The sequence below is a fragment of the Pteropus vampyrus genome, unplaced genomic scaffold (genome assembly GCF_000151845.1).
Source record: "Pteropus vampyrus isolate Shadow unplaced genomic scaffold, Pvam_2.0 Scaffold95, whole genome shotgun sequence".
Lineage (NCBI taxonomy): Eukaryota > Metazoa > Chordata > Mammalia > Chiroptera > Pteropodidae > Pteropus > Pteropus vampyrus.
The window spans coordinates 4,063,276-4,086,841 of NW_011888876.1; the positions used below are offsets into that span (position 1 = coordinate 4,063,276).

Here is a 23,566-nt window from a genome sequence, read left to right on the forward strand (position 1 = left end):
CCCCCTTCTTTTGACTCCACAGCATTCAAGAAAGTTATGAATCAAAAGCCTTTCTACCTAATTTTCTGTACAGGCTCACATTCTACCTCTGGCAGTTCCAGGGGAAATGAGGTGATTGCTTGTGGTGCCTCTTTCCTATGTCCCTAGGGAAATTTTACTGTAATATTTTTGACTTGGTTTTCATTTCTGGCATAGAGAATTATTTGGGTCTGAGTTATTCATATACCTGTTCCAATTTGTTTATTTTTCATCCGAGGTCTTGAAGTTATTGTTCTGGGTTTGGGGGAACTTTATGTTGTTTTATTGTTTTCATTTGTTCTTTTAAACATTATTTCAGAAAGCTGTGGAAAAGTTATTCTGGAGAGAGGTTTCCTTTGCTAGCAGGTTGTTTTTTATTGTCAGATAAAAGCTGCTCTCCTTTATTTTCAGTCCCTTAATATACTTCAGAGCTTCCCTTTCATCTCACTGTTCACCTAGACTACAGCAATAGACTAGTCTTAGTTGTCTGACCTTTTATTGCAATTCTCCTAAAGTTCTGTGCCAGGAATGTTTCTAAAAACATACTTTCCTGTTCTCTGATGCTTAAAATAATATTTTATATCCTGAGCTTTATCCTTGCCTGTTTAGCATAAAGAACACTGGTCTGAGAAAGAGGAGGCCTGAGTTCTAATCCTGGCTTTCCTAGTAAGTAGCTTTATGCCCTTGACAGGTGTCTTCATATCTCTACTTTTTAGCATTCTCATCTGTAAAATGGAGATATTGACCCAAGGGGGCCTATGCAACTTTATGGTTCTGTAATTTGAACTCGTGGTTCCAAAAGACATTGATTTCCCCACCCCTGCCACCTGGACTAGTTTTCTTGATTTTAGTGTACATAACATTTTTCTTTTCTACATCGTAATTTACATAGTTTTGTTTCAAGAAAATAGCTGCATCCCACTTAGTAGTTGGAGAAACTAGTGCAGAGAGAGAATCTCCTGACATATTAGAGCTTTCGTGATTAGAAACGAATTTATTGAAGAACAAAGCGTCTTAGAACTCACAACTGGGGCACAGATGATGGCATTGCTCCTTAAGCTAATAGTAGTATAAGTCTTTTCTGATAGTTAAAAATCTAAAGTGAACTGAAATGATCCAGAGAGGAAAACTACTAGATAATTCTAAAGTATCGTTTTATTCATGCCTTCAAAAAATATGTGTATTGAGAAAACAACTATACTCTAGATTTTGTTCTAGGCATTGGGGAAGCAAACAAAGTAGATTAAAAATTCTCATCTTTATGAAACTTCCATTATAGTAAAAGGAGTCAGGCAATAACCGTAATAAATAAGTAAATTTATGTTAGAAAGTTATAAGTAATATGAAGAAAAAGTTACAGCATACATAGTAAGGGAAATTTTTTGTTTATTTTGGGGCAAAGAGCAATGTTTAAATGAGTGATCAGGGTAGGCCTCACTGAGGTTCCATTTGTGCAAATACTTCATATTTCTTTGTCTTTAGTTTTTTTTTTTTTTTACTTTTTTTGAAAGTTTTAAACATACACAGAGTTTAACGAACCAACCCACTACCCAGCTTCTACATTTTAAGGCATTACTTTAATCAAGGAAGAAGAAACGTAGAACAATCACCCTATGGGCTTAAGATGGCAATGGCAAAGACTCATTTTCTCAATGCATACTGTTCCCTTTTATAAATATAAAACTGCTAGGCGCTTTATTTATTTTTAGAATTCACAGAAATTTAAATATTGGAATTAAGAACAAAGCAAAGCAATGAAAAAGGGCATTTCTTTCTTTTCAAATTGCACAAACTTCCCCTGGAGATTCTGATACAGTCTCTCACCTCCCTTAAGAATCACTCTAAACAAAATAGAAAGTATAAGACAGCAAGAAGTCAGTAATACACGAAACAATTAAGCACAATGGAATTATTTTTTCTTTCTTTATCCGTGTATTTCTGAAGTTGGGAAAGCAACTGTCTTCTCTATTTTATAGAAGAGAAATCTGAGACACCCCTCCAAACTGTCAGTTTATTCGTAGTGATAGAGCTAGAACTAAAACTCACATCTCCTGATCTCAGTCCAGTCTTTCTGGTTGCTCAGGTTGCCTTCTATAATGAACAAGACAGAAATAATTAGAGATTTATATTTTGGCACAAAGGTTATGGTATTTTTAATATATCAGATATTGAAACCAGTAAATCAGTCATCCCTAGGAAATGTTTATTTATTAGTTATAAAAAATCCACAAGTTAGACATTTTATCTTTGGTTTTAGCCAAGATATATTCTGTGCGTGCGTGCGTGTGTGTGTGTGTGTGTGTGTGTGTGTGTGTGTATGTTTTCCTCCTAGGAAGTGGTGCTCTCGAAACCTCTCAAAGCACATAGAATTTATTGTACCCTTTATATTTTTACATAGTTGAAATGTTTTGAGATAATAAAAGGAAAGTGCAATCTAGTCATGACAAATTTTCCTGATCTAGGATCTGGGTTTTATTTTTCCACACTTGTGGCCACTGCCCTTCATTTTCCTTTTGCGGTAGAATTCCATGAAACAGATTAGGTGGTGATTGAACCTGAACTTCATTGAGGGTAAAAGGAAAAGCAACAGATTTGGTTTTTTTCTTTATCAATTATGGAACTTTCTGTAGCATTCTCCAAATTTAGTCTCTGACCTGTGCGACTTAGTAACTTTCTGTCTCTTAGAAGGGGTTTGGACTCAGTCGAAACTCTTGTACTTAGTTATCCATGGAGACTTGTAATTAGCCTGATATACGGAGAACATTCTAGACTGGAAATATAGTAAGGTACCAAGGTCTGCAAACTTGGCTACAGCTAGTGATTTAGAACCACCTCCCCACACTGAGTGAGTAAAAAGATTTGATATATGAATGGTATGAATCTCCTGGTAATATTTTGGGCATATATTTGATCCTGTGTGTGTGTTTGGAGAGCATAAAGTGTATTTACATTGAGGGCTCTTTTGTTGACTTTATTTATTTGAAATTCTTATTTTATTTTTAATGGCATGTGTATATTTTTATGATGCTAAATGCAATCTCTGTGTATACTTTTTGTACATATGTACATATTTGTAAATATGTTGGTATGCAGTGATACAGTATGTGTATATTATATACCCATACCCATTGTGGGCTGAATTTATTTAAGTTCTGTGAGGACATCATAGTGGCATTGTTCGTGCTGCTGTAATTAGGTTGTGGCTGTATCTCATTCATGAGCCTCTATTTTGAGGGGCTCATGTTTGGGAAAAATGGACTAATTTGGAGTTGAAATTAGGGATACAAAGATCTTAACAGAAAGCTGGATATTCTTAGCTTTAAAATCATCTGCCAATTTGCATTTAAACTGATAATAAATTAGTGATATAAACCAAAAAAAAACCTAAGTATGTGAAACTGAGACACCAGCAGGTTCTTAAGATGTATTAGTCCTTTATTTTCTTGATCCATAGTTGAATATTATTACTGAGTAGTATTTATATTGAGAATCAAGGGGCTGTAGAAAAAATTACTTTGATCACATTTCAAAATAGAAAGGAAAATTGTCCTTTAAATAGAGACTATGTTCTTAGTTGCCATTTCAATACCTGATACTGAATTTTAATTTTGGAACAAATTTTTTTTTTCACCGATGTGTCTCATTTTATATCTGTCTCTGTGAGGCAGAAAAAAGGGGCATTAGCTAGGAGAAGGCTTTACCTAGATGGGGTGGCGTTTCCTGAGAAACAGGAGGTTGTTAATCTGTATATTTGCAGCAGCTCTGATCAATTTAGTCTTGTCTTGGCATTTCCGACTATAGATTTTTCTTATTGGAGTTGCATATCAAAGATGAGTGTGTTCATCTGAGAAAATGCTTCCAGTGAATAAAATGCCTTCAGTTGTATTTCTTTGTCTCTATGAGACCACTTATGTTCTGCAAATTGATGATATATTCACACATGAGGTAGGACTCTTAACATTTTAGGTGTATGATGTGCTATGAAATCTGGGCCTTCAAACCTCTACCAAAGATGACAGGTGGGGGAGGGTAAGAGGACAGTAATTATGTGCAGTGCAAATTTGTAGACTGATGAAATATCACAGAGTATCGGTGTTCAGTTACTCCTGTCTTCACTGGGCATGTTTATTTGCATGGAAACGTGTAGAAAGTGTTTAATATACACTTGAATACATTCACCGCAGAAATTAAGTAGAGATTATTTTGGCATGATAAAATTTGACTGCAAAGCGACTGTTTACCCATTATTCTTCAGAAGATTAAATCTAGCTGATCGAACATTCAATTATCTTAGAGAAGTTAGAGTCAAGAGTCAGTTTTACCACCCCCAAAATATTACATTTGCCTCATCATTGTATTTTTAATAAAACAGCCACCTATTCATAATACTTCTCAATTACAGTATTAAATTTAAAATGAACTTATAAATATTAAAATTTGATAATATACCATTTCTGAAAAATCAGTGAAAACGTTCAAAGTGTTGTTCTGTTTTAGTAACCAAATCATTTATCGCAAGTGGAGAGTAGCAGAACAGATGTTATGCTATTTAAAATGCATGGAACTGACTCAGGCTCAGTGTGGACATTGATTCGAGGAGAGCAGCAGCAATAAGTGGAGTAGATGACATTCACATTGTGGTTATGACCTCTGACTCTAACAGTTGTAAAGCCAGTTACTTTGCAGTTAAATAAGGTAAGAATTTCTTAGAAAACCAAGCACTTTCCCCCTATTCTTCTGTACTCTTATTAGACATTTGTACCTACTCGTGCTGTATCTCCCATTCTTTCCTGGATACTGACCACTTAAAAAAATCTTTTCCAAAGGCAGTTTGTCTTCCTTGATCTAGAATTTCAAAACATAATATTACACTATTTCCCAGCTTCACTGAGTTTTCGAACACAGACTTCTCAAGCATGCCTTGTGTTTAAGGAAAAATAATTGATGGGTGAATGGAATCAATCACCTATGGAAGAGAAGGGTGTCAGAAAGATGATGTAGGGGGCATGCCCTTAATTGGGTAAAGATAAATATATTAATATAACTAATTTGTTGACGCCATAGAAATATTCAGAACTCTGTAGATATTTGAAATGTTTTCTTAAGTTAAAATTGGTGTTTTTCACTTATTAGTTTGGTATAATACTTTTGAGAAGAATTCCATTTCTGCATAATGCTATAACTTAATCACTGAAGCACCATTTCTTAATTTGAAAATATTTTTATTTGTTTTTTAAAGTTATTTTTTAAATTAGTTATCAAACTACTCTAAGCAATATTTAACAGTAGATCAGAGTTTTTTAGTAGTTTGAAATATATTACTTCTGTACTCGAGTCACTTAATCATACAGCCTGAATTTGGTCCTAGAACAGACTGTAAATCGGGAATATTTTCCTATTTTAGTGGACAATTCCAGTCTATATTCTAAGACAATCATCTTTTTAGGTATATATTGTTTGTTGAGACATTGGTAATTGCAGGGTTCAGATTATTAGTTTCTGATAGGCTTATGGAATGGAAGTTAATAGACTGAGTGATTGTATCACTTTCAGAATGAAATATAGGGAATTCTAGTTAGCCTTCCTATAGGTCTGCAGTAAAAATATTTAATATTTTATGTTATATTACTAGAATTTTCTCTTTCGAAGCCCTTGTGAATGTCTACTTGTCAACAATTGAAAATTAAGATTAGTAACGTTACAATATGACCCATAAGTTTTCTCAGACATCAAATCAGTGTGATCAACCATTGTAAAATGTGAAATGATCATATATAGTCATTTATGATCATATAATTCTTAAATTGGATTATTTCCAAACCATAGAGAAATAACTACTGTATTTTTAAAAATCTTATTCCTACCCTCTGCATGTTACTAATTTTTTTCTAAATTATAAATATATGTTGTGTTATATTAAAAACCTACAAGAAAATTGCTTTAAATGTTTTAGGGCAATAAGAATTTTTATTACAATTTCTTGAAGAATAAGGTTTTTTTAAAACTTATTTTTTATTAAAAAGAACTTTTAATGGTTCAGTAAAATATTTTAGGACTTTGTGTTCATGGCTTTTATAGTTATCTGGATACATTCTTTTCGTCATATAGACCATATGGCTAGTTCTCCAGCTTTTTGTTTTTAACAAACCTTGCTGTTCAACAATCAGAGAGTCTTATATTTTGGAGGCTTCTTCTAGTTGAGGTAGAAAGGTCTTAGATATTAGGAAAGGCAGGTACAATATTCTAACATTTTAATAGTAGAGCTTACAAGTAAAGGAGTTTATCCAAATAGATTATCTTCAGTGTGTAGCATCAGTACAAATATTGGTTTCATTAATCATCGAATCTGATGAAGCAGTTGTAAATCATCTCTTACTTGGCTCTAAAGGTTATTATCATTTCAGGCCACATTATTTTCTCTGAGCAGTTTCCATTGTAAGGTTGAATATCCTTTTTCTTCAAATCATCACTAAAGATTAAGATAATCAAATAGGAGTTCAAATAAATTGTTTGATCTTTTTTCCCTGAAAATAATATTAAACCCTATTGTCTATATTATGGCTATTAGGCAGAAATGCCCTTGTTTCAATCATAGCAGAAGTTACATTTGGAGAATATAATTACTTGATTTTCTTGATTTTCTAGTGGTGTGAAATACTTTTTAAAAATTGTGCTTGTCTGTAACTGAAATGTTATAGAATTGTAACACTATAGGGATTATAGAGTTATATTTATTAGCTCTCCTCAAGAGATCGAAGCACAATAATTTTCATGTAACAGTTCTTATCCAAGTGCTGCTAATCTGTCGTGCAAATAATGAAGCTATTTGGTTGCCTATCTAGCTATTCACAAATCACTGTAATCATTGAAACTTAGTCTTGTTGCTCATTTGTACTAAATTTTGGGTATTGTGGGTTAATACTTTAGAACAAAATCTATCAATTCAACTCTGTGAGACAGCAAACCATTTGAATTCATTAGTTTTATGTGTATTATCAGTAGAATAAATTTTGAAGGGGCTATTCACTACCAATGACTAAGGGGGAAAATTATATTGTCAATCTCTTTTGACTTGAATGTTTGTGGTATTGTAAAAGTCTTGTGTTTCTAAATTGCTTTAGCCATACATACTCTTAAGGAGGTTTTTCTGTTGACGTTCTTTTTCAGCAACCTCTTTGTTTTGTCTGTTATGGTTAATACTTCATAGATTTTAGAAATTGAGAGGTTATTGAAACATTTTATTTTCTTGAGTTCATCACTTTTGACTCTTGTATATGTGATTTGTCATAAAGGATAGCAAGCCTTTCACGAACTACTTCACTAAATGAATTTGAGTAAACACTGTGATTCTACAGAGCAGATTCAGTAGGCCCCTGTCTTTCCAATGTTTTCTTCTGTTTTATGGTGCCTACCACCTTGAGGGCGCTTAAATACTAGAGGATGGAAAGTTAAACATTGTCGTTTTGATGTTTATTGAATAACCAGATTACAGAATATTTGATTTTTGTCGTCAGTGTATTGAAAGCATTTTTGCATTGACAAATGTTCTCTAGGAATGTGACTACATTCATCAGGTGTGAACTCTTGTAAATGAATTTTGTATCTTGAATTCACGTATATATTAAGTGTATCATCAATATAAAAATAAATATTATTTGCTTAACGTTTTTGGTACTTAAGAATTGTTGACAACGGAAGTGCTAAACTGCTAAGAGTTTGCTTCTTTCAGATAATGTCTCAGACATTTTAAACTCTTGCGGTTTTGGAGTCAATGCTTATTCTAGTTTGTGTGTTTCTTCTGATTCCTGGTCTTGGTTTTTTCCCCTTCCCTCCTACTGGTGGTCAGAACTGGGACATGCAGAGGAACGGACTGTTTCAGGGGAATCCGGTGGCGTTGGGTCGGGAGCAAGAACAGCAGCTCCGATGTGAAATGTCTGGTTTGGTTACACTGAGGAGTTCGGAGATCCGACTTGGCTCTTAATTCGCATTCTAACTTTGTACAAGGCAGTGTTACCTCCCCGGACTTTCTTCATCTGAAAAATTGGGAGCCCATTAGTGGATAGTGAAACATGCCACTAGCATGTTTCTTAACGAAATGCAATATGGAGTGCACTATACTAGGGAAACTTCAACGGTACATAATATCTGTGTCCCGGGTTGCGATACAAAACGCATAATCTACATAGAGTAGGTCAGAGACCCAAGGCGCGAGGTCACAAGCTTCTGTGTGAGAAGGGAGGCACGGACTTGGAGTGGTCACCTACCACTCAGTGACAAAGTGGCTGTGCAGAGTGCGTGGGACTGGGAGGCGGGGGAAAGAAATGGAAGCTCCAGGTTGGCCCAGCGCAGCTGCCGCTTTCTATCCCGCACGGCATACGCTGACCCCACGGCACCAACTGGGTTTTCCTTTTGCCACAAGCCTCCTCCCACTTCCCCTGCTCTGCACCAACTTTAAAAATAAGGAAAGAAAGGTTTCGGCCACCCAGTCACCATTCGCAGGTCGGGCCGCCCGCTGACGTGGCGGTCCGACCCGGTAGATCGCCCGGCCTCGCGTCGCGTCCTAACCGGTCCCGCCCAACCGCCGCTCTAAGCTCGCGCCGTCGGCCGTGGGGGCCGCTCTCGGGCGCATGCGCGCGGCCGGGCCTCCGCGCAGCCACTTCCGGCGCGCTGGAGGAAGTGCGGTTCCGGGTCGCTGCTCCGCTCCGCGGCGGGCCGTGGGGGCTGGTGACGCTGGACGGCGTTCACGAGAGGCCCCGGAGGCGGGGCTCCCCCGGCTGCCCAGAGAGCGGCAGGTGCGCGAGTGGGGGCCGGGACGCGAGGAGGCCCATTCTTCCAGTAGCCTCGGTCTGCCCCCAAAGCGGCCCGGACGGGGTTTCCCCAAGGCGGGGGGCGGTACTGGGGTGCTGAAAGGGCGAGGGTAAGGGCAGAGATGGGCTGCCCGGCACTGGAGTCTGGAGCCTAGGGCTCCGGGATTCCCCCCTGTGCCACCTTTGACAAGTCACTCCTCTCTGGGTCTCAGTTTCCCTGCTGTCAAATGGGAGAGATGGGTCCCTCCTTTCCTTGACAGTCCACGCACGGAAGGATCTGAAAGGAGGCTGAGTGAGTGGGATCCAGACTGCCGTAGCAGGCACCTGCTTGCCTTCCTTGGCGTTAGGCGGCTGTCTATTACCCAACTTAGCAATCCTTTTTCTCAGCGACTTTCTTAGTGCAAGTCAAGACTCCAGCATCTGACTAGATAAACTGTCAGAATCAGCAGAAAGAAATACTGGCCTTGGGAAACCTTAATCTCATTCAAGTTATTTCGTTCAGGGGCTCCCAGTGCGAAGTGAATTTAGGCATCTACTGCAATGAGAGATTCTATGCTTTGTGCCTGTAAGTGAAACTCTTAGGCAAATCACAAATGCAGGGGAGACCAGGGTGAGGGAGGGTAGCCCACTGAGGATTGTGGCAGTGACATGTTTTCTTTCTCCCCCTTAATCCTCCTCTCCCCTCTTCCACTCCCCACTCCCAACATTTGGCCTTACACTTGAAAGGAAATGTCCAATGCATTTTATCTTTTGTCTTTATGCAGAACAGAACGCTTTGACCTCCGATCTGTTTTAAATCTAGTAGATAATCCAGGTGAGTAGGTGGTTTACAGACATCGAAGGTAGAGTTTTTTGAAGAATTGTACAGACTTAAATGGATGATCTGAAATGGTAAGAAATCATTTGTAGATTTTTGGTAATAGAGCTTGGATGTCCTGTACAAAACCTGAAAAGTTAAGATTGGAACTGGAATGTTAGTGTTTCATACACCACAGGGAGGAAAAGACATTTGAATCAATCTCCTTGTTGAATATCATGTAAAACATTCTGAAGAAAAGAAACTGATTTGAGGTAATTTTAATCACCCTTAAAGAGAACCATACAGCATTTTCCAGGAACTGTTTTAAGGATATCTGATACCTGTATAATATAGTTGTCTGGCTTGCCTGGTCTTTTCCAGGTTGTCAGCTTTTTCCAGTGAACCAGCTGATTGCAAACCATCTTGGAGTATTGGAACATTATACTTTTCCCCATATTGAGTTACATGTTTTTGTCTTCATCTAAAAAAGAAAAACAAAACTATAGTTAATATTGGGAGAAGGATCCAAAAGTATTATGTGATGTTAATGTTTGCCTTGGAAATTTTTACTAATGTGTTATATGCCATAGCCCACATGGTGTAATGGAAAAAAAAAGAGACTTGTGAGTCAGAGTCTTGAATTCAAATACTATCTCTGCCACGTCGTCACACAGTCTTTGGCGGATTACTTCACCAACTCGAGACTGGATTTCCTTATCTGTGTATGCATATGAAGGACCTGAGTGCTTTTTAAATGTTTAGTAATTGTGTTCTATTAAGTATACATGCAAAATGATGAAACTTAATTTTGAAACCTGAAGTTTAACATAGCGACTCAGATGTGAAATCGCTCCATTGTTTAACTTATGGCTCTCTCTTTCATCTGATTTATAGATACTGTGGTGTTGCCACAGGTCCTTGGCCCATATTTAAGGAGGAATGCAGCTAGCTTGGATATCTGGAACTTTTTAGGCCCCTGTCTCGGAATTCCTGGTTGCTGGCCTAAGGACCACTGTGGTGGTTCAAGAGCTGGTCATCAGTGCAGGATAGCCACACAGCAAGATGTTTGCAAAACTGAAGAAGAAAATTGCAGAAGAGACTGCTGTCACCCAGCGACCAGGAGGTGGTACTAGGATCCCACGGTCGGTGAGCAAGGAATCAGTCGCCTCTATGGGAGCTGACTCGGGAGATGACTTTGTAAGTATCTTCTCTCATTTTTAGTATTTGGTACCATCTCAATAAAATTTTAAAATAGTATTTCAAGGAATCCTTCTGATAAGTATTTTCTTTTAAAATTGCAGTATCATTTGTAGTTTACATCTGATTCTTCCTGTTCTAAGGTGCTAAATATTCTCTACATTGTCCTCTTATACTCTTTTTCCATCTCTATATCTTGTGTATTTTACATTTCATTTCTCAAAATACTTTCGACCTGTTGTTTCTGCAGACATACACATACTTTAATTGCTTACTAAGGACTCTGAGTTGTGTAGAGTTAGCCAGAGTGCATTCTTTTATTGGGAAAATTGATGAAAAGATGGCACTGATGACTTCAGTATGTCCCTTATTTGTAAAGTACCTGAAAGATTTCAGAAAATGAAGATGCCGCTGTGTTAGGTCAGGTAAATGTCATGGCTTAGGATTACAAGTATGTCTTTGGCATGTGACAGGATCCTCTTAAAATCAGATAACTTTTTAAAAATGTTTTATAATGCTCGTTATGTGTAAAATAATGTATATAAAGTATAAAGCATCAAAATAAAACGAATGCTTGTGAATCTGTCACTATCCAAAGAACTAGAACATCATTACTGTTCAAGCCACTCGTATGCTCCTTCCCAGGTCCCTTCCCCCTCCCTCCCCTCCTAGATATTGTGCTTATTATTCCCTTGCTTTTAAAAATATCCTACCAGATACGTATATATTCATAAACAATTTCTTTAATATTGTTTATTTTTGAACTTTATAAAAATAGCATGCTATTTTTATAATAGAAGTCTTCTTGGACTTCCTTTTTTTTCTTAATTCAACATGTTTCTAAAATGCAGGTGTTACATAAAGCTGTAGTTCCTTTATTTTTACTGCTGGATAAGGTTCCAGCATTTGCAAAGCCTTAATTTATCTCTGTCTGCTCCTGGTGATAGACACTTGAGTTGTTTCCATGGTCAGATGAGTCTTCCTCCTCCTCTCACATCCTACCTGTCCAAGTCAGATTACATGGCAGAAACAATTAGGTTATTGGGACAGAACAATAAGATTACTAGATCTCAATTATCATTGGTTCCTGTATTTAGTAGGAAATACAAATGCACATTTGATCACCAGGCTGAAGGATATAGTTTTAATGCTGAGCTCTGTGGCAGAAATACCTGTTTAGCCTTCATGCTGACATGCTAAATGAAGAATTTCTTCTCAAATGCATTCCAGATACGCAGACTGGCCCGAATTCAGGAAGTATTTTGCTTCGAGACTTCTAAAGTTACCTATTTGAAGTTAATTAGATATGTATTCTGATCCTCACTCCTTATCTTCAGACACCTGTATCCCACTGCATATATTTCCCCAACCAGATGTTTTCTTCTGGTATCTCAGACTCTAAAATGAACAAAACTGAAAACATTAACTCCATTTCCACATGTACCTTCATCCCCCAAAATCACCAACAAGAAACCTTGGAGGCATTTTAGACTCTTCCCTTCTTCACTTACTGTCCAGTCAGTCAACAAGTATTTGGCTTCCATCTCCTAAATGTCTCAAACTTGCCCTCTGTATTCCACTCACTAGCATTACATTTGCTTCCATTTTATTTCAGGCTGTCTTTGTTTCTTGGACAAATGTGGTGACCTACCTGGGCTCCCTGCCCCCAATAACTCCCAAAAGCAGATCCGTTTGTGTCTCTCCGGTGTTTACAACTCCTCAGTGGTTTGTCCATCATTTTCAGGAGGAAGCACAAACTCATTATTGTAGGATAGTGCTACACTCTCGTGGGCTCGTCACAGCTTACCTATCCGGCCTCATCTCACTCCACTTTCCTACACACTGTGCTCCAGCCCTATTAAACTGACTGTACTTTTTGGAATGGACAACATTTCTTCATGCCTGCAGATGTTTGCATACGCTGTTTCCTCTCTCACAGGACTGTCTCCTGTCTCCTTCTTTCACTTCTGTGTTCCTCTGATAGACTCTGGTGCATCCTTCAAAACTGGGCTCACATGTTACTTCCAGGAAGCCCCCTTGACGCGACCTGCCCCTCTCACCCCCTATACCCTTTGTCCCTCCTGGCTGAATTTGGTCCCTGGTCTCCTGCTTACCTCTATAAGAGCACCTATTACACTGCATCGTGTAATAATTGTGCTTGTTTGTCTCTCCCACTAAAGTGGGAGCTTTATGAGAGGCAGAGTGTAGCAGTTGTGAACTCACGTCAGGTTTTGGAGTCAGACCTGCATTTGATCCCCTGCTCCATCATTGTGTGACTTTAGGAAAGTCCCTTCACTTTTCTATGCCTTAGTTTCCTCATCTGTAAAATAGGGATAGGAGCTGTACCTGTCACTAGGAGGACCCATGGGACTCAGCACGTAGTTTCACTCACTGCTATCATTTATTACAGTGAAAGGATCCAAAGCATAATCAATAAATGGAAAAGGCTCACAGGACAAAGCCTGGAGGAAAACAGGCACAAGCTTCCAAAAGTCCTCTCCCAGAAGAGTTATGTAGGGCACACTTGATTCCCGCAGCAGTGATCTGTGACAACACAGGGTGAAATGTCTACCAGAGAAGCTCGTTAGAGACTCAGTGCCCAGGGATTTTACTGGGAGGCTAGTCATGTGGCACCTACTGCCCAGTATATACCAACATCCCAGACTCCCAGAAGGAAAACAGGTGTTCAGCATAAACCATATTTTCTTGCACAATCAGTTTAGGTACAATGAGCCATTCTTATCAGGGATAGCGGGAACCCTTTTAAAACCTAAGTTCCCATAAGTCAACCTAGGGCAAACCTTACAAGCAGGCCTTGCTAAGGATAGCAGTGTCAGGCCTGTGATGCTAACTCTTCTATATGGTATATAAAACTTCGCAGTATAGCGCCTGGCTCTTAACATGCATTTCATAATTAGTGGTTGCTGCACGTGCGGCTGTTATAGGAAAAGACTTTGTTTTACCACTATTCCCAGCACTTAGCACAATGCTAAGAATAGGATGTCTCACTAAAAGTAATAATCATAGCTTCTAATCATAGATGATAGATATTGAAACTAATTATGTGCCAGGCTCTGTTTTAGGGACTTGACAAGTATTGCTTTATGTAATCCTCATTACGGTTCCGTGAAGTAGATCACGTTTGTTATCATAGTTTACGAATGAGGAAACCATTGCAGAGAAGTTGACTAATTGGCCCAAGTTGTTATATTTTATAAGTGTTGAAGATGGGACTTTGATCTAGGCCTCCACCTGCAGAGATTTCCTCTTAACTATACACAATACTGAGTCTCAGTAAATGTTGGATGGGCAAGTGGCTAGATGGGTAAATGAAAATTTAAAGTCAGTTGTTCAAACAACTTTAAAGACCGCCTTTATTTTATTATGAGAATAAAATAGAGAAACATGACTAGATATTAGATACTGTCATTTTTAATTTTGTTAGGTGTGATAATGGTATTGTGATAAAAGGAAATGTCCTTATATTTTAGAAATGTTTAACAAAGTAGGATGAAATGTCATAATATCTGTTAAAGTACTTCAGTAAAATAAAAGTTGATGAAGCAAGTATGGGAAAACATCAGCAATTATTAAGACCGACAGAGAATGTTCATTAAACCATTCTCTCTACTCTGCTGTATTTTTTAAAATTTTATAATCAAAGGTAAAAAGAAAAAGCAAGTTATTTATTAGCAATAGTAAGCAGTACTCAAAGTAATAGAAGTACCCATATGTTTTAAAATAATGTAGATTGCTAGGGAAAATAGATGTCTCGTTAATATATTGATTAATTGAATATTTACTATCTGCTAAGGTTTTTGGTGCATTTTAGAGCTTTAGATTGACACCCCTTTGTTTTCTAGGTGAAGATACTGAAACTATCAATGTCAGTGATAGTTTTTTGTCACAGACCATACTTTGATCTCTTGCTAACGAACCTTCCCCTCTTTATCCCAGGACTTTGCCTTTGGAAAAATAAAGTGATAAAATATGTTTTATCATTGAAGATATATATTTTTTTGTATTATATACTTGGTTGTTATATGATCATAATGGATTCATCCACCACCATTTATTCCAATAGCGTGTACAAACACACACACAATTTATCTGTTTCTCATCTCATATCTCCTTCACATTATAGATAGAGATAGTGTTGCTTCTACTTTACAGATAGAGAAACTGGGGCCCAGGGAATTTAAGAAGCTTTTCATTGATCACAGTTAAAGTGTAACGAAACCTAAAATAAGAGTTGTCACTTTCTGGGTCAGAATTGTGGTCTCACATAATTGAAAACCCGTGTATAAATACGACCTTCTCTTGTGTCTGTCCGAACAGGCTTCTGATGGAAGCAGCTCCAGAGAAGATCTTTCCTCTCAGCTTTTGAGAAGGAATGAACAGATACGGAAATTAGAGGCCAGACTTTCTGGTATGTCCAAGAACCCATAAAAAACAAAGGAAATTTGCCTTGTCTGACCCTCTGTCCCTGTAAAATAACTGTATAGTATAATTGTGTAACTTTGACATATTTTGATCTTAGTCAAAAAGGAGTGATTTTTACCCCCTTTGTTCCCTTCTTTTGCTAGTGTACTAAATAGTATAAATTCAAAACTGAGGTTTAAGGTTTAAAAAAATAATAACTTCTGTTTTTCTGCTCTTGAGGTTTCTAGTCATGAATATAAAAGGTATTAAAAGTGTATATAGAATAGATATGACCATCTTTTAGCCATTGGCATAGCTTGCTTTCGGGTGGAGAAGGGTAAGGAATACTATTTACAGGAAATGGCCAACACATGTTGAAGTCTTCAACACTAGAAGGCTTCGGTGCTATGTGGCCACTTGCTACAGCTACATAAACCTACGTAAGTGGCATTCTGGTCTTTAGGCCACTTTTCAATAGTGTTTCTAATTTCAACACCTGTATAGAAGCTGTAACTCTCATTATGTCTTTTGTGTGCACTTCGCAATTCACACAACTCTCATTATATCTTTTGCCTGAGCAAGGCATATTTGTGATAGAGTTGTGAGTTCTTATTTTGGTTTCTGCCAGTGGATACATTTAAAAAGCTTCATCCTGTGAAGTGGTCAGTGCCTTCTATGTTTTGTCCCTTGGCTTTATGCCCATTTTATTGGAGTGAAAGCAGTAGACTACAAAATTCACCAAATTGTATGTGAAATATCTGTATTGGTGCAGTTATCAAAGGTCCCTAGTGTAGCTCATGGCTACTGGTTAGTGTGTTATCTCATTTTGTCCTCACTGTAGCCTTCTTAGGCTTAGCAAGGTTAAGGTCACACAGGGAGTAGCTGGAATCCAATCCAGATTTGCTTGATGCTGGAGTCCACGTTCTTAATTACCATCTGCTTTAAATGCAGTTACCATCCTGTTACCTGTACTGTGAATATTGTCAGTAACAGGTGATATAACTTCACATTTGTTTAATGCTGTGGAGAAAACTATAAAATAATCTGTACCCTGTCTAATACAGAAGGAAGGATAGTTTAGGCTTGACTTAAGGTAGAGAAGAAGGAACAAGAAAGAGAACTGACATTCGTTAAGCCCAGTTATATCTTGGGTATTTTCCTACAGGCTTAGTGTGAATAATAACAACAATAGCAGCTACCTTTTATTGAACATTGTGTGCCAGGTGCTTAAGGCATATAAAACACTTAGTTTATTATCTAATACACCTTTTGAGGTTGGTACAATTAATACCATTTGATAAATGAAGAAACTAATACTTAGTATCAATAATTTGCGTAAGGACTGACAAAGAGTTGGGATTTATACTAAAGCTTGTCTACTTTTCCACTATACCATACTGTATTCTTTGACACCCGGGGAATTAATTCTGACTTTCACCTTTCAAGTGGCATAGGCAGCTCTGTTCCCACGTAGAAAGGAAGCTGACTTTTCTAGAGCATAAAGAACTTTCACTATAAAGGCAGTACTGTGGTAGGGTGTTTGCAGTTGTCCTAACCACTGTGACTAGTGGTATGGATTGTAAGGGGGCTATTTAGTGAGTTCCCTTTGATCTATCCTGCCCAGACTGGAAGGGAAAGTGAAAACCGAGATTTGAAATTAAGTAATAAGATAATACTGGTTTTCATAGCAGGGCACTTCTGATAACCAGACCAGGCCCAGTTCTTGTTCCTTATCAAGGCTGAACAAATCTGCCTGTTTGTAGTCACCATTTACACCGTGGATGGTTTGTACTATACCTGTTTGCCTGTGTTGTTCATTGTTAATGGAAGCTGTCTGCCTAGCTTTCCTTAACAGGAATGGTTTTCAGGCTGAGAAAGTCATCATCATTTTCACTCATTTTTTTGTTTAATTAACTTCCTTTCCTGATGTTTGTCCATTCCTGGTATGTGCGTCACCCTCCTCACCCAAGACTATGCTGAACAGGTCCGAAACTTGCAGAAGATAAAAGAGAAGCTTGAAATTGCATTAGAAAAACACCAGGATTGTACGTATTTTTTTTTTTTTTTGGCTGTTTTTTTCCCCCCAATCTTTTTAGAGTTTAGTTTTTTGAAATGAAACAGTAGTTTATGGTTAAGTTTGTCCATCATAGCTCAAATTTTTATTTTGTGAGCATTATACAGTATTTCTTAATCAGGTCGACTTAACATTTGTTTGGTATATAATAGCATACTATTTGGTATATAATAGTCTTTATGTTGCCTTATGGGCTTGTTTCTTAGGAGAAGGCCACTATGTGTATCAGCTTGTCTCTCTCCAGTTGACCAGTTTATTGGTTGCCCTTAGATTTTAGTAGAACCTAGTGCCCGGCCTTTGGACCTAGATTAGGAGACTTTGGCTCTAGCCACAGCTCCATTGCTGCTATGTTCAGTAATTGGGGGAAATCTCTAACTGTCGTCATTCCTCCAACAATAGAACATACTTTTTGTTTAGTCTACCCTAAATCATATGTTTTCCTTTGGGTTCAATTCAAGAAAGATGCTAACAGAAATAGAAAGTTATTTTCTGTTGATATAATATATATTCAAATGTGTTTAAAGGAAAACAAAATGAAAGAAAGGGTTTTTTGTGTTGCTTTGTTTTGATTTTTGTTTTTGTTTTTAATTCTGATAAAGTGATAGTAGCCATCACTTAGCAACAGCATTGTTGTTTTCTGGCAACTTACCTAACTCAGTATTCTACCATTGTACCATTTAAAGTTACCTTTTGGCATTTTCCTAAATGTATATATTTGACAAGTACAAAAAACAAAAACAACAGGAAACAAACAAACAAAAAACTATGTTTTTTTCTAAACCCAAAAGATTCTGAGGAGGTTGAGATGGATCAGGTTTTTCCCTGTATCATAATTCACATATGTGACTTGGCCTTTTTTGTTAAATGACAGTTGTAAAGTAATCATGTGAGCTGTCTGTCATGCTGTTTCTGAAATATTTCCATATCTCAAATAGAGCCTCTTTGTTAACAGCTTCCATGCGGAAATTTCAAGAGCAGAATGAGACATTCCAAGCCAACAGAGCCAAAATGGCAGAAGGACTGGCTTTGGCATTAGCCAGAAAGGACCAGGTATTTTATATGTGACACTGCCCAAGACAAGTGGAAAGATTTCAGAAATGATGACATAAACCTGGTAGAAAATATGTATAACCTAAGAGAAAAGGAATGCTATGTAAGTTCTTTAAGATTTCACCTGGCCTCTGGTTGGAAAATTATCAAGAAGCTTTACAATTATAATCATGAAATACATCCAGAATGTGAGTATCGTTGTATAATTGTGTAGCTGGAGAAGGGAAATAGTGTGTTTATAATCTGGCGAGCCCCAAGATAAGGAAAAGGGTCTCTGTCCTCTAAAAACCTGTCTCTAAGCCTAGACCCAAAACACTTGCCTTCTATAGAGCAGAAGATGCTGTCAAACTAGACATCATACTTGATGTACATAGTTCTTAAAAAAACCTGATCACAAATTTCAAGTCCAGCTAGCTAGACAGAAGGGAACTCCTATAATTTAATTTGAACCATCCATTGAAAGATGGTATTACTGGCTATTACAAGATAAACATCAAGGTATTATAATGATAATCCTGATTTATTAAGACAGGATCAATTTATTTTGTTGCATTTAAGAAAATTTATTATTTACCAACAGTAGATGGAGTGATTGGTTGGTTGGTTTTAAAATATGTATATGTCACCTAGGACATTTACTGGCCAGAAAAAAACATCATTCATCACTACTTAGTGGATAACTATGATATGAGTGTATATAAAGGAAGAAGGTGGATTCTAATTGTAGGCACTTGGGATATGGTCTTTTGTACCAGTGGATATTTTTCCCCGTTCTGTGATTTGTGAATAAGGGACATAATCCCTTTTCCTTTAACTTACATCAGATGGCATAAAACATATTGGTAAAATCAAGGAAAATAATTTTTAGGGGCTGCTGAAGACCCTCCCCTTCAGTAAATTAATTTCTAAATATCAATTGAAGAGTTACCAATTCAGCTGATCCTAGCTACCCACCCTCAATAAATTATTATAGTAATCATGGAAAAACACTCAGGAATAAGCTAAACTGCATCAGAACAACAGATACAGCTTTGTTTGGGTGTTCTACTTAGTAAAAATCTGCAGCCTTATATTTGTGTTCTAGAATTTTATATAAAAAAATAAAAATTCATTTTCTTCTTTTAGGACTCTCAGCTTTCTTACTATTAAGCCAACTTCATGGTTTTTGTTTGTTTGTTTGTTTGTTTTGCTGTTTTGTTTGGTGGGTTGCTTTTGGGGGTAGGCTGTTTTGTTTTCTGAAAATCTTGATATTACTGATACTCTTCCCTGGAAACTACTTTTTTGTTGTTTCGTTTTAGGAATGGTCAGAAAAAGTGGATCAGCTTGAAAAGGTTAGTTCATCTTTATTTTTGTCTCTTTATGAATGTTGGCCTCTTCTATGGAGCTTGGACAGTGATTTTTCCAGTACCACCCAGTGGACTGATTGCTGTACCACCTCTTGGAAACAGGGTGATTAGACACTGACTTGAAAAGCTCATGTCTTCCTCTTTCTTGGTGGGTGTGCCCTCCCAATATACTCTCCACCCCTCTCTTACCTTTCTCTGTGTACCTGAAGGCTGATAGGACCCACGTCAGTGGGGCTCTATTGCCCTCTGGCTTCTGATTGGGTTCCACCAGTGGGGAACACCAAAGGAATCCTGTGTGGAAGAAGAGTGATGGGGATGTTCATTCCTCAGCCTTCTCCACGTGGGCGCCTTCTGGTTAGTTGAATCCGGATGGCCACAGCTTCAGTTGGACCTTCAGTTTATCCTCTTAGCATCATTTCTCTCTCTGAGTTTCATGTAACCTCTTCATCCCTTTGGCCCTTCATGCTCATCTATTACTAGTACATATTCTCTTTTGGGTTGTCTTATCCTGCCTACAGCTCTGAAAAGTCCCTTTATTTAAACTTGTCTCAAAATATCTAATCTGAGTCTGCCATCCATTTCCTGCGGGGGCCCTGACTAACACTCTGGCAACATTAGGAGGACTTTTTGAGGAGGCCTGGGGAAGAAGGGCATTTCTCCAGGTTCGGCATTGAGCAGATAAGAGAACCTCTTGGCCAGACACAGATGAGGAAAATTGATTGTTCTAACACCATAGCTCATCTAACATTGTAGGTGCCTAACATAATGTATTCTGGCTCCCAGAAATGAACAAAAGATGAAATTTCAAGCCTACAATTAGAAAAACATTTTAATTTAAAATAATCAGTAGTAGTCTACGGCCATGCTACCCTGAACAAGCCCGATCCCTTCTGATCTCGGAAGCTAAGCAGAGTCGGGCCTGGTTAGTACTTGGATGGGAGACCACCGAGGAAGACCAGGTGCTGTAGGCATAAAAAATTAAAAAAATAAGGGATATAAGCTCACAAGGTCCTTGCAATCTGTGAAGTCAGCCAACAGTTGCCTCGCCTAAAAAAATAAAATAAAATAATCAATAGTCAACACCCTCAACCCAAATTATATGCTACTACCTTATTCATTCCTTGTTTTCATTGAGTACTCCTAAGTTATTCTTCATGGTAGAAAAATTATTTCTTAGATTGATATATTCAGTTGCCAAATATATTTACGATTAATTTTATTAAACAACTGAGTTTTATTATTGCTCCATTCTTGAGATAAAACACCAAGTTAAACCAGAGGTTTTCTTTATGTGTTCTATAGAAATCTGATTATTAAATCAGCAACATTTATATTAAAAAATTACAGAAAAATCAGGCTGTCACTCAAAGAAATGTGTGCCTGGGGGAAAAAAAAGCTCTAACCGTGATACTGATGATGGTCTTCTTACATATGGTGGTATGTTAAAGTGTTCTTATCTTAAAAGAAATTCTTAAGGTTACAGCAGTTGAAATTCTCATTGGACTTTTTTTTTTATCTTTTAAAATTATGGTAAAGAGGGATCCATATAGTACTGAACTAAATAAAACCTCAGTTCACTAAGGAGATTGTTCTCTTTCCCCACCACCAGAGGAGGCGTTGGGAAAAATTTTAGACCGGGAAAGAGTAATGAGATGCCTATGTAGGTCTTTGAAGCCACTGTGATTTTTGGCAATGTTATTTTTAGACTGTTTTAATTTCTTTTTCAATCAAGAATTGGAAACTACAACAGCAGAGTTTGTCCTTAAGAGAATCCATCTTGGAAAGCTATCATTTAGTAAATTGTAGCCTGATGATACCAGTCGTGTCTGATTTTTGTTTACTAGCTAACTGAACTCGTTAACTGAAATCAATTCTACTTAAATGCATTGAATTTTTAAAGGGCATTCAGTCTCACTCCAGTTGAGTCTCACTGAGAATAGACATGTAAAATGGATATCTGGCATTGCTAATCAAATTTAAGACTTTAAAGTGTTAAGTAATTGTTGCTCTTATTCCCTTTATTCACAACTATCATTTAAAACACGTTTATTTTTAACTTAAAGAATTCGTAGATAATGCCATATTGGTCATATTACTGTAAAGCTTCATATTATTAATATATTATTGCCTACCGACAAGAGATTTCCTTAAGATTTTCCTTTATTAAGATTTCTGCTTACATAATATGATTTCTAATGTCTTAGTTGCCTGAGTTGATGTCTTCTTCTTCCAAATAGGAGAAAAGTTTTCTGACAGCTCAGTTACAGGAAATGAAGAACCAGAGTTTGAATCTTTTCCAAAGGAGAGATGAAATGGATGAATTAGAAGAGTTCCAACAGCAGGAACTAAGTAAAGTAAAGCACATGGTGCGCATTTTTGTTTTAAGAGCTAAATGCTAAATAGATTATTCATTACTTAGATTGTATAAGTTATCACTCTCTAAGTGCTGAGAAACATATTCCAGTAGTCTTTGATATTAATCATACTTATGTGTTTTTCAACTTATTAAAGTGGAAATATTGTTTGAAGTCTATTTCATTCTTCTTTCTGTAACTACTGGGTATATAAGGCCGCATATAAGCTCACAAAAAGTGTTATAAAAGTTTGGCTTATGGGTCCAGATTTTTTTAAAAATTAGATTTCTTAGTAGTGGTTCAGCGAAACTTTATCTTTGTAACAGCTCTTAAAAAAAGAAGAAAGTCTGGGGAAAATGGAGCAAGAGTTGGAGGCACGGACCAGAGAACTTAGTCACACCCAGGAGGAGTTAAGGGCCTCCACTCAGCTGTCATCGGACTTGAGCCAAAAGCTAGAAGAACTGCAGAGACACTGCTCAACGCTGGAAGAGCAGAGGTTCTTGCTTGGTCTGTGGGGCCCGTGGGAAGTGGTGTTAGTGTAGCTCTGGCCATAGCCCGCCCCACCTTTCCCCGTGACTCACCGCAGCACTTTTCCAATCCCAGTTCTCGCAAAGGCTTCAGGGCTCGTTCTTACCTGCCTAGGGCTCAGGACCCCCCACCCTCCAAGCCCTCATTCCCCTTCACCTGCCTAAACTCGGAACCCTCCAACCCTGCCGAGCAATTCAGTGTTTTCCTTTCTGTGCTATTGAGTAACCAAAGGGAGATCAGGATTTCTCGCTTTAACCTGGATGGAATTTTTTCTCTTCGGACTTCTGCTTCAGAGAAAGCCAAGGAGTTTTCTCATGGCTAATGTTTGCAGCCCTGATGTGTAAAGAAACATTTATATTTTTCCTGTGGAAGAGTGTCTTAGATGAGATATCCAAATTTGTTTATTGTCTGCTTTCTTTCAATGAAGAGATCACGTGACAACTTCAAAAATGGGTGCAGAAAATAAGATCACAGTCCTGGAGCAAAAGGAACAAGAGCTCCAAGCATGCATTCAGCAGCTTTCCAATGATTTGCAAAAAGTAAGTAGAGTGCTAGGAGTGGACCCGGCTTCCTAGGCTTCATGAATGGGGTAAACACTAATTCTATCAGAAATTTCTACCTCTGGATGGCCGATGAAACTTGTTTCTCACGCCATCCACGTCGCCCTAGTTCCTGGTCTGGCTGGGCTGCATTTCAGATGGAAGTAACCAAATAAGAGTTTCTGAACAGGAGAGATCATTATTATCCTGACAAGAATTCTCAAAGCACACCATTAGATCTACTCAAGTATGTCTTAAAATACTACATGATGGACCCTGAGCATAAGAAAACATAAGTTATGGTTGACATGGCCAAAGTTGTATCTTTGACATACTTGGCTCTAACCCAAGTTGTTTCAAAAAAAAAAAAACACATAAATGATATCATTATAATTTGTTTTTTCATTTGGCCAACATACGTTTATTGCCCTC

General features: G+C 37.6%; 1 protein-coding gene and 1 pseudogene across 3 annotated transcripts in view; both read left to right on the forward strand.

Moving 5' to 3' along the window:
- Positions 1–9,579: 9,579 nt before the first annotated feature.
- GOLGA1 (golgin A1) overlaps positions 9,580–23,566 on the forward strand; it is a 29,347-nt gene continuing 15,360 nt past the window's right edge. The window contains exons 1-9 of one of the 3 annotated variants that reach the window (XM_023533077.1): positions 9,580–9,639; positions 10,519–10,821; positions 15,160–15,250; positions 17,214–17,288; positions 18,270–18,367; positions 19,666–19,698; positions 21,951–22,079; positions 22,394–22,563; positions 23,023–23,134. In XM_023533077.1, the coding sequence (XP_023388845.1) occupies positions 10,687–10,821; positions 15,160–15,250; positions 17,214–17,288; positions 18,270–18,367; positions 19,666–19,698; positions 21,951–22,079; positions 22,394–22,563; positions 23,023–23,134 (843 nt within the window). In that variant the 5' untranslated portion in view covers positions 9,580–9,639; positions 10,519–10,686. Of the gene's footprint in view, positions 9,717–9,740; positions 10,347–10,518; positions 10,822–15,159; positions 15,251–17,213; positions 17,289–18,269; positions 18,368–19,665; positions 19,699–21,950; positions 22,080–22,393; positions 22,564–23,022; positions 23,135–23,566 lie in introns of those variants that run through there. The other 2 variants (XM_023533078.1, XM_023533079.1) reach the window with 2 other exon arrangements.
- LOC111742481 lies at positions 20,566–20,684 on the forward strand (annotated as a pseudogene).